Raw genomic sequence first — 13,296 nt, 5'->3', positions numbered from 1 at the left:
GGCAGTGAGTGGGGTGGAAAGACCTGACCTGGGGTGGGGAGGAGCAGGGCCCTGGTGGGGGCTGGGCTGGATCTGTAGCCTCAGGGAGGTGGATGAGGCACAGGACCAAGGGGACCTAGGAAGTGGGTAGTGAGGGGCAGGTGGGGGTTTGGGAAGGCCAGGCTTCTGGTGGACCCGTCATAAAGGCCAGGAGCAAGGGCTCTATCTTGAAAATGGCGCCCAGAGAGGGTGGCCAGGCCCAGTGTGGCCTAGAGAGGGTGTCCTGCTGGGTGGCCATGAGGGCACCTTGGGGCGAGGGTGTGGGGAGGGAGGTCAGCAGTCCCTCAGGCCCCTCTGCCCAGCCTGAGCTGCATGCCCTGGGCCTGTGCCCTCAGGGTCCAGGATGGCAGGTGCCTGGCAGGGTCAGGGGACACTGTGCCTGGAGGGGTCATGATCCTGCCTGGGGCTGGCCCTTCTCTGGCTCTTGGGGCCTGGGGGTTGTGTTCCCATGACCTCCATGCCTAGGACGCTGGTGCACCCACCCCACTCCTGGGGCTGCCTTGACCCTCCTTCCTACCACGGGGCACACTGGGGGATGGCCAGCCATTCCTGTTCTATGAAGTCCTGGCTCCCAGCCGGCATGCACATGGCCTGAATACGGTGGCTGTGTTGGGCCCGGCCTGCAGGCAGGTACACTGGCTGCTCCTGGCTGCCCCACCCCGATGGCTTCTTCCCTCGGCATTCGCTGCCCTGAAGGTCTGGCTGGGCATCCAGTCAGGGCCCAGAGATGGGCACGGGGACCGGGCAGGCATGGGAGGGCAGAGAGTGGAGCAGAGATCCTTGGTGGGGGTGGGATGGGGAAGGCATGGCCTTGAGACAGCCCTTGGGCCCCTGCTGCCCGTTTCCAGAGGCACACCCAGCACCCCTAGTAAGGCCACATGAGGGCTCCTGTCGGCAGGATGGCTCGCCTGTTCCAGGGGCTCTCCCTGCCTTCCTTGGCTGTGGAAAGGAAATGGCGGCTCGCACAGGGGGCACCCCTATGCACAGCCCCATGAGGTGAGGATCCCAGAGGAACTCCTGATGGCCAGCCCCATCCCAAGGTCCTGCTGGGATCCAGCTGATCCTACACCACCAGGCCACTGTCCCTAAACCTAGAGAGTTGGGGGCACATCCATAGCTGGTGCTAAGGTGTCAGCTGAGTGAGTATGGGCTCTGCGGGAGGGGAGGTGGTGGGCATCCTGCTGCTCTACTGACTTGTTGGGGACTCGGCCAACCCCCTTACCTTAGGGCTGCCTACCTGGGGCCTCCAGGTGCCTGCTGCTCTCTCCCTACCAGAGGCTCTACCCTGCTCCAGGCCTTGGTGCCAGTGGCCATTCTCTCATTTCCTCAGCTTGGCTATCCTTATTCCTTCCCCCTGGAATTCCAGCTCTGGAGGTCCCCTGCCCATCATGGCCCTGGGGCATCCCCCTGCCCCTGGACCCAAGCCCTGAGCCCCTGAGTAGGCATCTTCTCTACTCTTTCAACACCGTGCTGACCCACCACCAAACATCCAGCCCAGACCACAGCCTTGATGGCTTGTTTCTCTTTTTTCACTTTTCCCATTGTTTGAAACTCAAAAGCTATGACTGAAATAATTTCTTTCATAGAAAGAAAAGGAAAAAAAAAACACAACACGTCTATTCGTCTAACTCCAGTGGACAGTGGATATAGCAGCATCAGATATAACATTAAAACCAAAAACGCAGAATTTGAGGCAGAGGATGGCGGTGTGCCCTCTTTTGGGCTCTTGGGGAGCCCCGCCTGGCCGCGTCTCCTCCCCGCACCCTGTGGGTGGGAGCCGGTTCATAGTGGCAGAGGCTGAGGGGCGCTGGCCATGGGGCAACCGGGGATATGGGCCGGGTGAGTTCAACGGCCTCCCATTTATTCCCGGGCCAGGCGGATGAGTCAGGAGGGGCCGGGCCATTGGCTCCAGGAAAGAGGACCTTTTCTCCAGTCCCGCCATGAGGGGCCAGGAAGGGGGCCGGCCCATCTCAGGGCTGTGGGACCTTCGCGAGCAGCACAGTCGGGGGGTTGATGCTCCCCAAACCTCCCGAACAGCCCCCAAATGAGGTCAGCAGCTCTGGGAAGCCTGGGGGGCTGGACCCCTCTTCCTACCTTTCCCTTATAAGGGGCTGTGGACAGGCGGAGGAAAGGGAGGGACGGGACGAGAGGCTTCTATCTCTCCTGTAGCTGGATGGAGTGCAGGTGGGGAGACCCGAGGGCAGGGAGGAGGGGCTGGGCAGCTGCAAAGAAGGGGGCGCAGCTGAGCAGCGCAGAGACGGGCGCAGCAGGCCGGTTCCCTGGGAGGAGGACCTGACGGTGTGGGAGCCCGGGCAGGGCGGGCCTCTTTGGGAGGGCCTCGGTCACTTGCCTCTGCGAAGTCCCTGTCCTCTCCCGGTACTAAGCTTGGTCTTGGGGTTGGGGGCTGGGAGGCGCTTCAGGCTTTCCCCAGTAGGGCCCCTGGTCAGGTGGGCGGTCAAACCACAGGCTGAGGAAGGGGTGGCACAGGCGTCGGCGCGCCTGGAGCATTCCAAAGCCAGGCGCTTGGAGAGGGGCCCTCGGATCCCAGGGGCACGGTTTGGGGACCCGACTCACTTCATGGAACCTTCCCAGCTCGACACAGGGGTGGACGGAACCTTACAGGGGGTTGGGGATGAGAGGGTTGGTGGGCTGAATTCCCTGCTCTGGAGCCGGGATTCCTGCAGAAGCCACGCCTTAATCAGGAGGGCGGTTCCCGGGGAAGAGTCCCACCCGCGGAGAGAAGCCCCGCCCCATTGGAGCCTGGCCCCAGAGGAGCCCTACCCACAGGAAGGAGCCTATGCAGGCCACGCCCACCCAGAGCCACAGCCCCCGTGGAAGGGGCCTCGCCCTGGTCAGGAGAAGCTCTGCCCCATCCAGGAGGAAGCCCCATCCACCATGAAACCCCACTCCTAAGGAGGAGCTCCGCCCTCAGGGAGGAGCCTACCCCAGAGCCCTGCCCCATCCTAGAGCCCCGCCTCCTTCAGGAGGAGCCCCACCTGCAGGTAGAAGCCTACCTAGTGCCCCGCCCACCCATAGCCACGCCCTCACTGGGAGGGGCCTCGCCCCCGCAGGGGAAGCCCTGTCCCACCCAGGAGAAGCCCCGCCCACCCTGTAGCCCCGCCTCTGTCCAGGGGAGCCCCGTCCCCAGGGAGAAGCCTACGCAGAGCCCCTCCCCATCCTGGAGCTCCGCCTCATTCAGGAGGAGCCCAGCCGCCAGAGAGGAGACACCGGCTCCAGGGAGGAGCCCTGCCTTCAGGTAGGAGTTCTGCCCCCAGGTAGGAGCCCCACGCCCAGGGAGGAGTCCCGCCCCCAGGGAGGAGTACTGCCCGGTTTAGGTGGGAGTCCTGCTCCACCCAGGGAAAAGCCCACCCCCAGGCAGGACCCGCCCCGTCCAGGGGGAGCCGCGGCAGGTGCCTACTTGCAGGTGTGCACGTCGTAGACGCGCGTGCACTCCTGACAGCTGACGTAGCAGCACCAGTGGAACACGCAGCGGCACTTCTCTCGGCGCCGCTCCGCTCGCGCGTTGTGGCCGCGGCCGCAGCACAGCAGGTCGCAGCCGTCGATGCCGTGCGAGCTGACGTTGCAGGTGCGGTCGCGCGTGCCGAAGGAGCCCGTCTCGGGGTTGGGCTCGCAGAAGTTGGGCGAGGCCTCGTAGTAGACCAGGTCGCGCTCCGTGGGCACCTTGAAGTAGGTGTAGCGCGGCCGCAGGGTCTCCACCCAGCCGCGGGACTCCCGGTGCTTCTCCACCACCATCTCCGAGGCGCTGTCGTACTTGTCCTTGAGGAAGTCACCGATGGCGCGGAAGTCGGGTTGCGACCACCAGCATGTCTTCACCTCGCAGCTGCCCGACAGCCCGTGGCACTTGCACTTGAGGTGCATGTGGCTGGCGATGGCCTGCGGGGCACGCGCAGGAGCCAGCGTCAGGGCGGCCCCCTGGTGCGTCTCCCCGAGGAAACAGCATTACATGTCGCCCGCAGCCCACCTGCTCCATAAAGCCCCCGGGCAGAGAGGGCAGACTCCCAGACAGGGCCCCAGGGCCACCCCCTTCCTATGGTGCAGATACTGGTGCCTGCTCCCTTGCCAGACCCAAGCCTTCCCAGGTCAGGGCTTGGGGGGCTCCCTCTCCCCGTCTCCTAGCTGAGTACTTCTACACTGTCTAGGGTGGAGTGAATGAAGGACAGAGCTGCAGCGTGGGATGCCATACACGAAGAGCCACAGCAGTCAGAGTGCAGGGATGCAGGGGGATAGGCGTTCCTTTTGACCCTGAGGACCCAGGCACACTGCCCAGAGGTGTATACGGCTGGGTGGAAAGGCAGGAGTCCTGAGCATGAGTAATGAGAGTGGCCCAGGAAGCTGGTCACTGTATGCGGACTGCAGAGGAAGAGGAAGGCAATGTTGGGACATAAGGCTGTTGGGGGATGGGGCAGGACCTGGCTGAGGAGCGAACGGTTTCCCCTATGGGCAGTGGAGAATTCGGCTTCTTTTCCCTTCTTTCTTTGGGGAAGGGGTAGGGGTGAGCGTGAAGGGGCATGTGAAGGTCAGAACAGTCTAGGTGGCACTGCACTGTGGCAGCCACTGGCCAGACAGGAGCCCGTGAGGCATGACAGTGCAAATTCAGAAATGCTATAAGTGCCAACTGCATGCTGGATTCCCAAGACTTAGTGTAAGAAAAGGATGAGAAACAGCTCATTCATAATTTTAATACTGACTACATTATTGAAATGATAGCATGTTGGCTATACTGAGTTAAATCAAATTTAGTATTAAAATTTGTTTCTGGCCGGGCATGGTGGCTCATGCCTGTAATCCCAGCACTTTGGGAGGCCAAGGCGGGTGGCTTACTTGAGGCGAAGCCCCGTGTCTATTAAAAATGCAAAAATTAGCCAGGCGTGGTGGCGGGAACCTGTGATCCCAGCTACTTGGGAGACAGAGGCAGAATTGCTTGAGTCAGGAGCGGGAGGTAGCAGTGAGCGGAGATTGCACCACTGCACTCCAGCCTGGGCTACAGGGCGAGAGTCCGTCTCAAACCAAACCAAACCCCAAACCCAAAACACTTGTTTTACCTGTTTACTCTTTAAATGTGGCTACTAGAAAATTTATAATGATCTTTGTGTCATTTGTGGGACAAATTATAATAATCTATGAGCCATTTGTGGCTCCCATTCTATTTCTATTGGACAGTTCTAATCTAAGGCTTCAACTGGGCTCTGGGTCCCAATGCTGCCTCCTCCTCGTCCCCTTCTGGCTCTTTCTTGAACTCCTCCCTCTGATATTGACTGTTTCCTATGGGTATCTGTTGAGTAACATATCCCCCGCCCTGCCCAGTCTAGTTTATCTAATATCCATTTTATTTCCTCTTTTGTTTTAGTTTTACATTGGATCAAAGTTATATAAGTGCATACATTAAAGAGTCCAACAGTTTCCAAGACCTGTTTAGATAAACAGGAATTCTGGTCCTACATGCAGCCCCTTGCAATGTCGACAACTCTAATAACACACTTGTCTTGACACCTCTTGATTTTTCAGCATTAGGCATTATTTATTGGCCTCTTGCCATGGTGGGTGGCAGTTAGTTTTCTCTCCTTACTCCACCACACTGATGCACACTTCCCAACCACCAACCCCTCCTGCCCTAAAAACTAGCTTAATTTCACATCAATATTCACTGCTTGTGGTATTGGGACTACTTTAAGTGTCATTTATTACGATTACTTTTCTTCTCCTAAATGACTTTTTGTAGTTGGTGTTATCAATGTACCTGTAACTGATTCAGCCTCAAATTCTCCCTTACTTATCTAAATATTCTCTTCAAGATGTCCAAACACATCAGCTATTCTATCAATCTCATTTTCTTGCAGTTATTTTTTTTTCCCAGAAAAGGCCTTATACGTTTTTTGAAATGTCCATGTCTAAAAACAATCTTTTCTACTAGCCCATTTAATTGATAGTTTTGCTGGGAAGTGAATTCTTGGCTTAAAATCATTTTTACATCTTGGAGTTACTCTGTTTTCTTCTAGCTTTCATTATTGCTCCCGAAAAGTCTGCTACTATTTTGATTCCTGATCCCGAAGCCCAAACATTCTCCTTGGCAGCTTGGAGGGCTGTTCTATGTGGTAGGCTCTGAACTTCACAATAGCGTGTCTTGAAGTAGATCTTTTTCTTCTGTGGTTCTCGCCACTTAGTGGGCCTGTTTGGTCTGAAACCTGTGCTCCACAGTTCTGAGGAAGCTTCCTGCCTTGTTTCTTTGCCGACTGCCTCGTCTTTTTGTTTGTCATTGTCTTTCTTGGACAGATCCTCCAAATCTTCTCCTTGCTCTTATTTTTAATCTCTTTGTCTTTTTTTTTTCTGTCTTGTGGGAGGGTGTCTCAGCTATCTTTCAATTTGAGGATTTTGCTTCTGTTATCATATTTTTAATTTATAAGAGCTCTTTTGTAACCTGAATGTTTAAAATTACCATCCTGTTCCAATTTCATGGATATAGTGTTTTATCTTTTGGGGATATTAATGATCATCCTTTGAAGTTTCATCTCTCTTTACAATGTCTCTTTCCCATAAATTTTGTTTCAGTTTGTTTGTTTTGGACTTTGCCATTATTGTTGTTAGAGTCCTTCCTCAGAGGTCTGATGATCCTTGGCTGTCTGCTCGTATTTAAAAATGGGACACTAAAAATCTTATTGGAAGTTCCTGTACATGGGAGAGACTTGTCAACTTTGGTCCTCTCTATAGAGTGATCTAGGTGCATTGCTTTATTGGGACCTTCCACAAGTCACTATCTTGAAGTCTCCTCTTTTGAGTTGGTCAGAGTCCCCAGAGCAGAATCTTCCATCCTCTTGCCTGGAGGATAACTAGGGTTCACAGCTTAGCATTAGGAAATCAGGAGGAGAGAGAAAGGCATGAACTTCCATATGTAGAGAGAAAATTTTCACTTTGGAAGCTTCACTCTGAGATGTGCTTGGCGTCCCTCAGATCAGAGACCTTTGCTTTGCAGAAAACAAACCTCCAGTCTTCAGCCACAGGGAAAGGAGAGGCTGCTGCCTGGCTACAAAGAGTTGGGTAGTGGAGTGAGTGGGCTGTAAAGTACTCTGAAAATCATCTTTCAACCAATCTTCTTGTTTTCAGCCCCATATTTATCTCAACTTCTCAAGATATCAGACACTAGGAATTCCTAGACTGGTTCCCAAATTTCTTCTCTACTGGCTTAAGACTCAGTTTTCTTGAGTCTGCTTGAGTATTCATGCATCTGCTTTTAGCTTTCAAAGTTTTGTTACCATTGCTTCCTCTTTATTTTCTGTATTCTCATGAGCATCCATCTCTATCTATTCATCCATCTATCTAATCTATTTATCCATCCATCCTATCTATCTATATTAGCATCTATATCTATGTATAATCTCTAGGCACTGTTTATATCCATTTATATCTATCACCTATATCTACTATTACCTGTCTCTACTTATATCTATTTATATTTTATTTTATTTATATTTATCTCTACATATCTATTTATTTTAAAATTAATTTATTGTTATTTTAGTGGGTTCCAAGAGAGTGCAGATGGAAGGGTTCAGCTTCTCATCTTTAACTGGAAGTCCTTATTTGTTCTTCAGTTCTGCAATTTCTATGTAATTATTTTCCAAATCTATATATATATATATATATATATATATATATATATATATATTTTTTTTTTTTTTTTTGGGACGGAGTTTCGCTTTTGTTGCCTGGGCTGGAGTGTAATGGTGTGCTCTCGGCTCACCGCAACCTCCGCCTCCTGGATTCAAGTGATTCTCCTGGCTCAGCCTCCCAAGTAGCTGGGATTACAGGCATGCACTACCATGCCCGGCTAATTTTGTATTTTTAGTAGAGACGGGGATTCTCCATGTTGGTCAGGCTGGTGTCGAACTCCTGACCTCAGGTGATCCACCAGCCTCGGCCTCCCAAAGTGTTGGGATCACAGGTGTGAGCCACTGTGCCCGGCCTATTATATTATTTTTATAGTTTCTGGTTTCCTGCTGCAATGTTCACACTTGTGTTTTAGCTTTGTGAACCTAAGTAAGCATTTTTCTCCTCAAAGTCTATGTCTAATAATTCCAGTATCTGAATTCCCTGTGTACTTGTTTCTGTTTTTTCTTTTTTCTGATTAAACTCATTGTGTCATCAGATCATGTGATAGACTATCTTTGATTGTGTGCTGGACATTGTGTATTCTTTTTTTTTTTTTTTTTTGAGATGGAGTCTCTCTGTCACTCAGGCTGGAGTGCAGTGGTGCGATCTTGGCTCACTGCAAGCTCCACCTCCTGGGTTCATGCCGTTCTCCTGCCTCAGCCTCCCGAGTAGCTGGGACTACAGGCACCCACCACCAACACCTGGCTAATTTTTTTTTTTGGTATTTTTTAGTAGAGACGGGGTTTCACCATGTTAGCCAGGATGGTCTCGATCTCCTGACCTCATGATCCACCCATCTCGGCCTCCCAAAGTGCTGGGATTACAGGCGTGAGCCACCGTGCCCAGCCGACATTGTGTTTTCTAAAAAATTATTATAGAAACATTTATAGGCTTAGAGGAGGGATATCATCCTTCTCCAAAGAGGATTTTGTCTGCTTTTTCCAGGTGTGTGGGTGTACCAGCAATTTGGGATTACCTTAATCCAAGTTCAGGTTTTGAGAGATTTCTAGTCTGCCCATGTGCACAGGATAAGACTACTTCTGGCTTGACTTTGCTCTTCAGGGTCACAGCCTACACTGAGGAAGGATTTACCAGAGATCGCACCCTTGGTGGGCCCCTTAGCTCTGTGAGTCTGCTGGAAATGCAGTGCAACCTCTGTAGTCTCTTCCAGGTCAGCAAATGGCCCCTAGACAAAAGCTACCCCAGGTACCAGGCTTGGGATCTTCTCTTGGATCAGGGGCTGCTAATTCCTCACTAGATGGCCAGTTATTTGACACTTAAAAATCATTTTATGGAAGTATAATAGACATACAAAAAAGTATACGTGTTATAAGTGCAAAATATACAAAATTTTACAAATTACCTGCCCCAGAACACCAGTGTCTCACACACCCCCTTCCTCCTCTCTCTCTTTCCAGGACATAGATTCTCACAGCATTTTCTCGATGACTCATAACATTGAGCACCTTTTGTATAGGTATTGGAATTTCTATATTTTCTTTCATAACATGGCTTTTAATTTTTTGGCCAATTTTCCCATTGGTTTGTCTATCTTTTTCTTCTTAGTCTGCAGAGTTCTTTTCCTACTGTAGCTTCTCTACATTTGCTGCATATGTGAGTGTGGATGTATGTATGTGAATGTGTCCTCTATGGGTTGCCTTTTCAGTCCCATACTGGTGTCTTTTTATGGATGAATGTTCTTACTTTGAATATAGTCTATGTTATTCCACTTCTCTTTCAATGCGAGTGCTTTTTTGGACTGTTTAAGACACCTTTGCCTACTCTAAGGTCACAAAGATATTCTATATTTTCTTGTAGAAGTTTTATTGTTTTATCTTTCCCACTGGGATTTGTAATTGATTTTTATGGATGGTGTGAGGTAACAAGCCAGGGTTATTTTTTTTCCGTGTTGCTATCTGTCTTAGTTAATGCTGTATTGCTACAACATAACACCTGAGACTAATTCATACATGTATTGTTTCATGGTTTAGGAGGCTGGGAAATCTAAGATCAAGGTGCTGACAGGTTAGAGCTTGGTTTATCTGCTTCCAAGAGGGCACCCTGAATGAACGTCATGTCCTCTAGAAGGGAGGAAAATCATGTCCTCATATGGCAGGAAGGTAATAGAGAGAGAGAGAGAGAGACCCTCTTCTGCAAGCCCTTTTACAGCAGCATTGGTCTCTTCATGAGGGCAAGGCCCTCATGACCTAAACACCTCTCGTCAGGTCCCACCTCTCCAGACTGTTGCACTGGGGATCAAGCTTACAACATACAAATTTTGGGAGACACATTCAGACCATAGCACCACCCAGTTGACTGAGCACCATTTATTGAAAAGCCTATTTCTCCCATGGCACTGCACTGCCTCATCTATCATGAATTGGGTAATTATGGGGACTCCACACTTTTAACAGGGTGCTTTTTATAGTTCATCCTGCATCTGAAGTTGTCTTCTGCAGGAAGATTAGTCTGAGTTATCTAGTTCCTCACTGTTAAAAGGTGAATATCCCCTGTTCACTCTTCACCCCTCTGTGGTCCCCTGATTCTACAGCCAAGGTCAGCTGCCATCTTCATGTTGCTAAATCCCGTGGACGCCACTTGGTCCTTACACCCGTCACTGCCCATCAGCCATCTTTCCTCCCTTGGTCATCCACTGGTCTTCTGACCATGTCCTTTCTAGCAAGCTGCTGTGGCCTGAATGTTTGTGTTCCTCAAAAATTCATGGGTTAAAATCTTTACCCTCGGCTGGGCATGGTGGCTCACATCTGTAATCACAGCACTTTGGGAGGCCGAGGTGGGTGGATCACTTGAGGCCAAAAGCTTGAGACCAGCCTGGCCAACATGGTGAAACCCTATCTCCACTAAAAATACAAAAATTAGCCAGGTGTGGTGGCATGCGCCTATAGTCCTAGCTACTCAGAAGGCTGAGGCAGGAGAATCGCTTGAACCCGGGATGTGGAGGCTGCAGTGAGCTGAGATGGTGCCACTGTACTCCAGCAAGACTCTGTGTCCCCACCCCCCCAAAAAGAAATCTTTACCCTCAAGGTGACAGCATTAAGAGGTAGGGCCTCTAGAAGGTGATCAAGTCAAGTCATGAGGGTGGAGCATTGTGAATGGGATTTGTGCCTGATATGGTTTGGATCTGTGTCCCCTCCAAATTTCATGTTGAAGTGTAATCCCCAGTGTTGGGCGTGGGACCTGGTAGGAGGTGTTTGGGTTATGGGGGCAGATCCCTCATGAATGGCTTGGTGCTGTCCTCATGATAGTGAGTTCACACAAGATCTGTGCATGGCGACCTCTTTCCCACTCTGTCTTACTTGCTCCTGCTCTGGCCCATGTGACGTGCCTGCCACCACTCCACTTCTGCCATGTGTAAAATCTCCCTGAGGCCTCCCAAGAAGCTGAGCAGATACCGTTACCAAGCTTGTGCAGCCTGCAGATCCGTGAGCCAATTAAACCTCTCTTCTTCATAAATTACCCAGTCTCGGGTAGCAATGCAAGAATGGACTAAAACAATGCCCTTATAAAAGTAACCCCAGAGAGATCCACACCCTTGGTGAGGACACAGAAGGCATCATCCATGAGGAGAAGGCCCTCACCGGACAAGTAATCTGCTAGTACCATGACCTTGGACTTCCCAGTCTCCAGAACTGTGAGTACTAAACTCCCATTGTTTGTAAATTATCCAGTCTAAGATACTTTGTTGTAGCAGCACAGACAGAATAAGACACAAGCTCACGAAGCTTTATACGGCTTGGTCTGGGTTGGCCTCTCCACATCAAGATGCTCTTTGTTCCATTACACTGTGTACTCTGCCCAGACCAAATCGCTTGTTGTCTTTCACCTCCAGGCTGCTTGGGAGGCTCTGCCAGCTTCCCTCCCCCTAAATTACTGCCAGCTGTCCTTGACATCGGGTCACCTTGTGTGCCTGCATTTCCTCATTGCAGAATTCCTCCCCATCTCTGTGGCTGCCTGGCTGTCTCCCTCCCTGGGCTCTGCAGGGGCTCCTATTGACCAGGCCTTTGCTTCATCCCTCCTTCTTGGCTACCTCAGTCCACAGGTGGGCTCGCCATCCCCAGGAGCGCACTGGATGCTGTGGTGCAGCTGGATGGTGCTAAGCTTCAGACACCCCAGGCAGGGGTCGAGAAGACCCTCAGCCTGGCCACCATCCTGCCTCACCAGGCCATATGCCCCAAGGAACCAGGGCACGCACCCTGCTGAGGAGGCTCCTTTTTCCCAAGCACCCTTGCGGGCGGCGAACCTACCTGGCGCCCAGCCTCGTTGTTGTGGCGGTTCATGGCTGAGCGGGCATCTGGCCGGTTCTCCCGGGCGTCGGCGAACTCCCGAGACACCATCCCACCAAACTCGATGTCCTCGCTACAGCCACCCCACTTCCAGCCCTTGCCTGGTGAGCCCTGGTGGCGGCTGCTGCAGCCACAGATGGCGGCTGTGCCTTCTGCACATGAGCGTGTCACCGCAAAGGCCACACCGGCTGAGGCAATGGCGTGGACAAAGGCTGACTCCCTGGTAGCTGTAGAGAGAGGAGAGATGCAGCGTTAACAGGGCTCAGCTCAAAGGACTGCCTTGGGCAGGGCAGGGGTCTTAGCCCATTTGCATTGTTATAAAGGAACTCGTGAAGCTGGGTGGTGTATAAGGCAAAGAGGCTTACTTGGTTCACGGATCTACAGGCTACACAGAAGCATGGCTCCAGCAACTACCTCTGGCAAGGGCCTCAGGCTGTTTCCACTTGTGGCAGAAGGGAAAGGCAGGGTAAAGGGGAACCAGTGTGTGCAAGAAATTACATGGTGACAGAAGCCAGAGAGAGGGGAGGTTGGTACCAGGCTCTTTTTAACGATCAACTTTGGCTAGGTACAGTGGCTCATGCCTGTAATCCCAGCACTTTGAGAGGGCACAGTAGGAGGACTGCTTGAGACCAGGACAGCCTTTTTAACATAGCAAGACCCCATCTCTACAAAAACTAAAAATATTAACTGGGTGTGGCCCCAGCTACTTAGGAGGCTGAGGCGGGAGGATCACTTGGGCCCAGGAAGTCGAGGCTGCAGTAAGCCAGGATAGCACCACTGCACTCAAGCCCTGTCTCAAAAAACAAATAGCTGGCAAGGTGGCTTACACCTGTAATCCCAGCCCTTTGGGAGGTGGAGGTGGGAGGATTGCTTGAGCCCAGGAGTTTGAGACCAGCCTTGGCAATGTAGCAAGACCCCATCTCTACAAAAAAATTTAAAAATTAGCAAGGTGCAGTCGTGTGCGCCTGTAGTCCCAGCTATTCAGGAAGTGGAGGTGGAAGGATTGCTAGAGCCCAGGAGTTTGAGGCTGCAGTGAGCTATGATCACACTCCAGCCTGGGTGATAGAGCAAGACCTTGTCTTTAAAAAAAAGGCACAGGGAAGGCCAGTATGCACCTGGAAAGACGGTCGACATCACCCACCCTGCGGATGTGCAAATCAAAAAACCCAATGAGGGGCCGCCTCACACCTACGGGGACGGCTGCAATCAAAGAGTCAAAGAGTAGCAAGTGTTGGCAAGGATGTGGAGAAATCAGACACTGACCCTTGTTCACAGCTGGATGGAGGGG

General features: G+C 51.7%; 1 protein-coding gene across 1 annotated transcript in view; it reads right to left on the bottom strand.

Moving 5' to 3' along the window:
• Positions 1-1,658: 1,658 nt before the first annotated feature.
• Positions 1,659-13,296, bottom strand: part of WNT3A (Wnt family member 3A) — a 54,484-nt gene continuing 42,846 nt past the window's right edge. Inside the window, exons 3-4 of the mRNA XM_055234671.1 lie at positions 11,970-12,235; positions 1,659-3,933 (exon numbers count right to left, since the gene is read on the bottom strand). Coding sequence (XP_055090646.1) covers positions 3,454-3,933; positions 11,970-12,235 — 746 coding nt within the window. The 3' untranslated portion in view covers positions 1,659-3,453. The remainder of the gene's footprint in view (positions 3,934-11,969; positions 12,236-13,296) is intronic.

The sequence above is a fragment of the Symphalangus syndactylus genome, chromosome 19, assembly GCF_028878055.3.
Source record: "Symphalangus syndactylus isolate Jambi chromosome 19, NHGRI_mSymSyn1-v2.1_pri, whole genome shotgun sequence".
In the NCBI taxonomy this organism is placed as follows: Eukaryota; Metazoa; Chordata; class Mammalia; order Primates; family Hylobatidae; genus Symphalangus; species Symphalangus syndactylus.
This window is presented reverse-complemented; position numbering and strand designations above follow the sequence as displayed.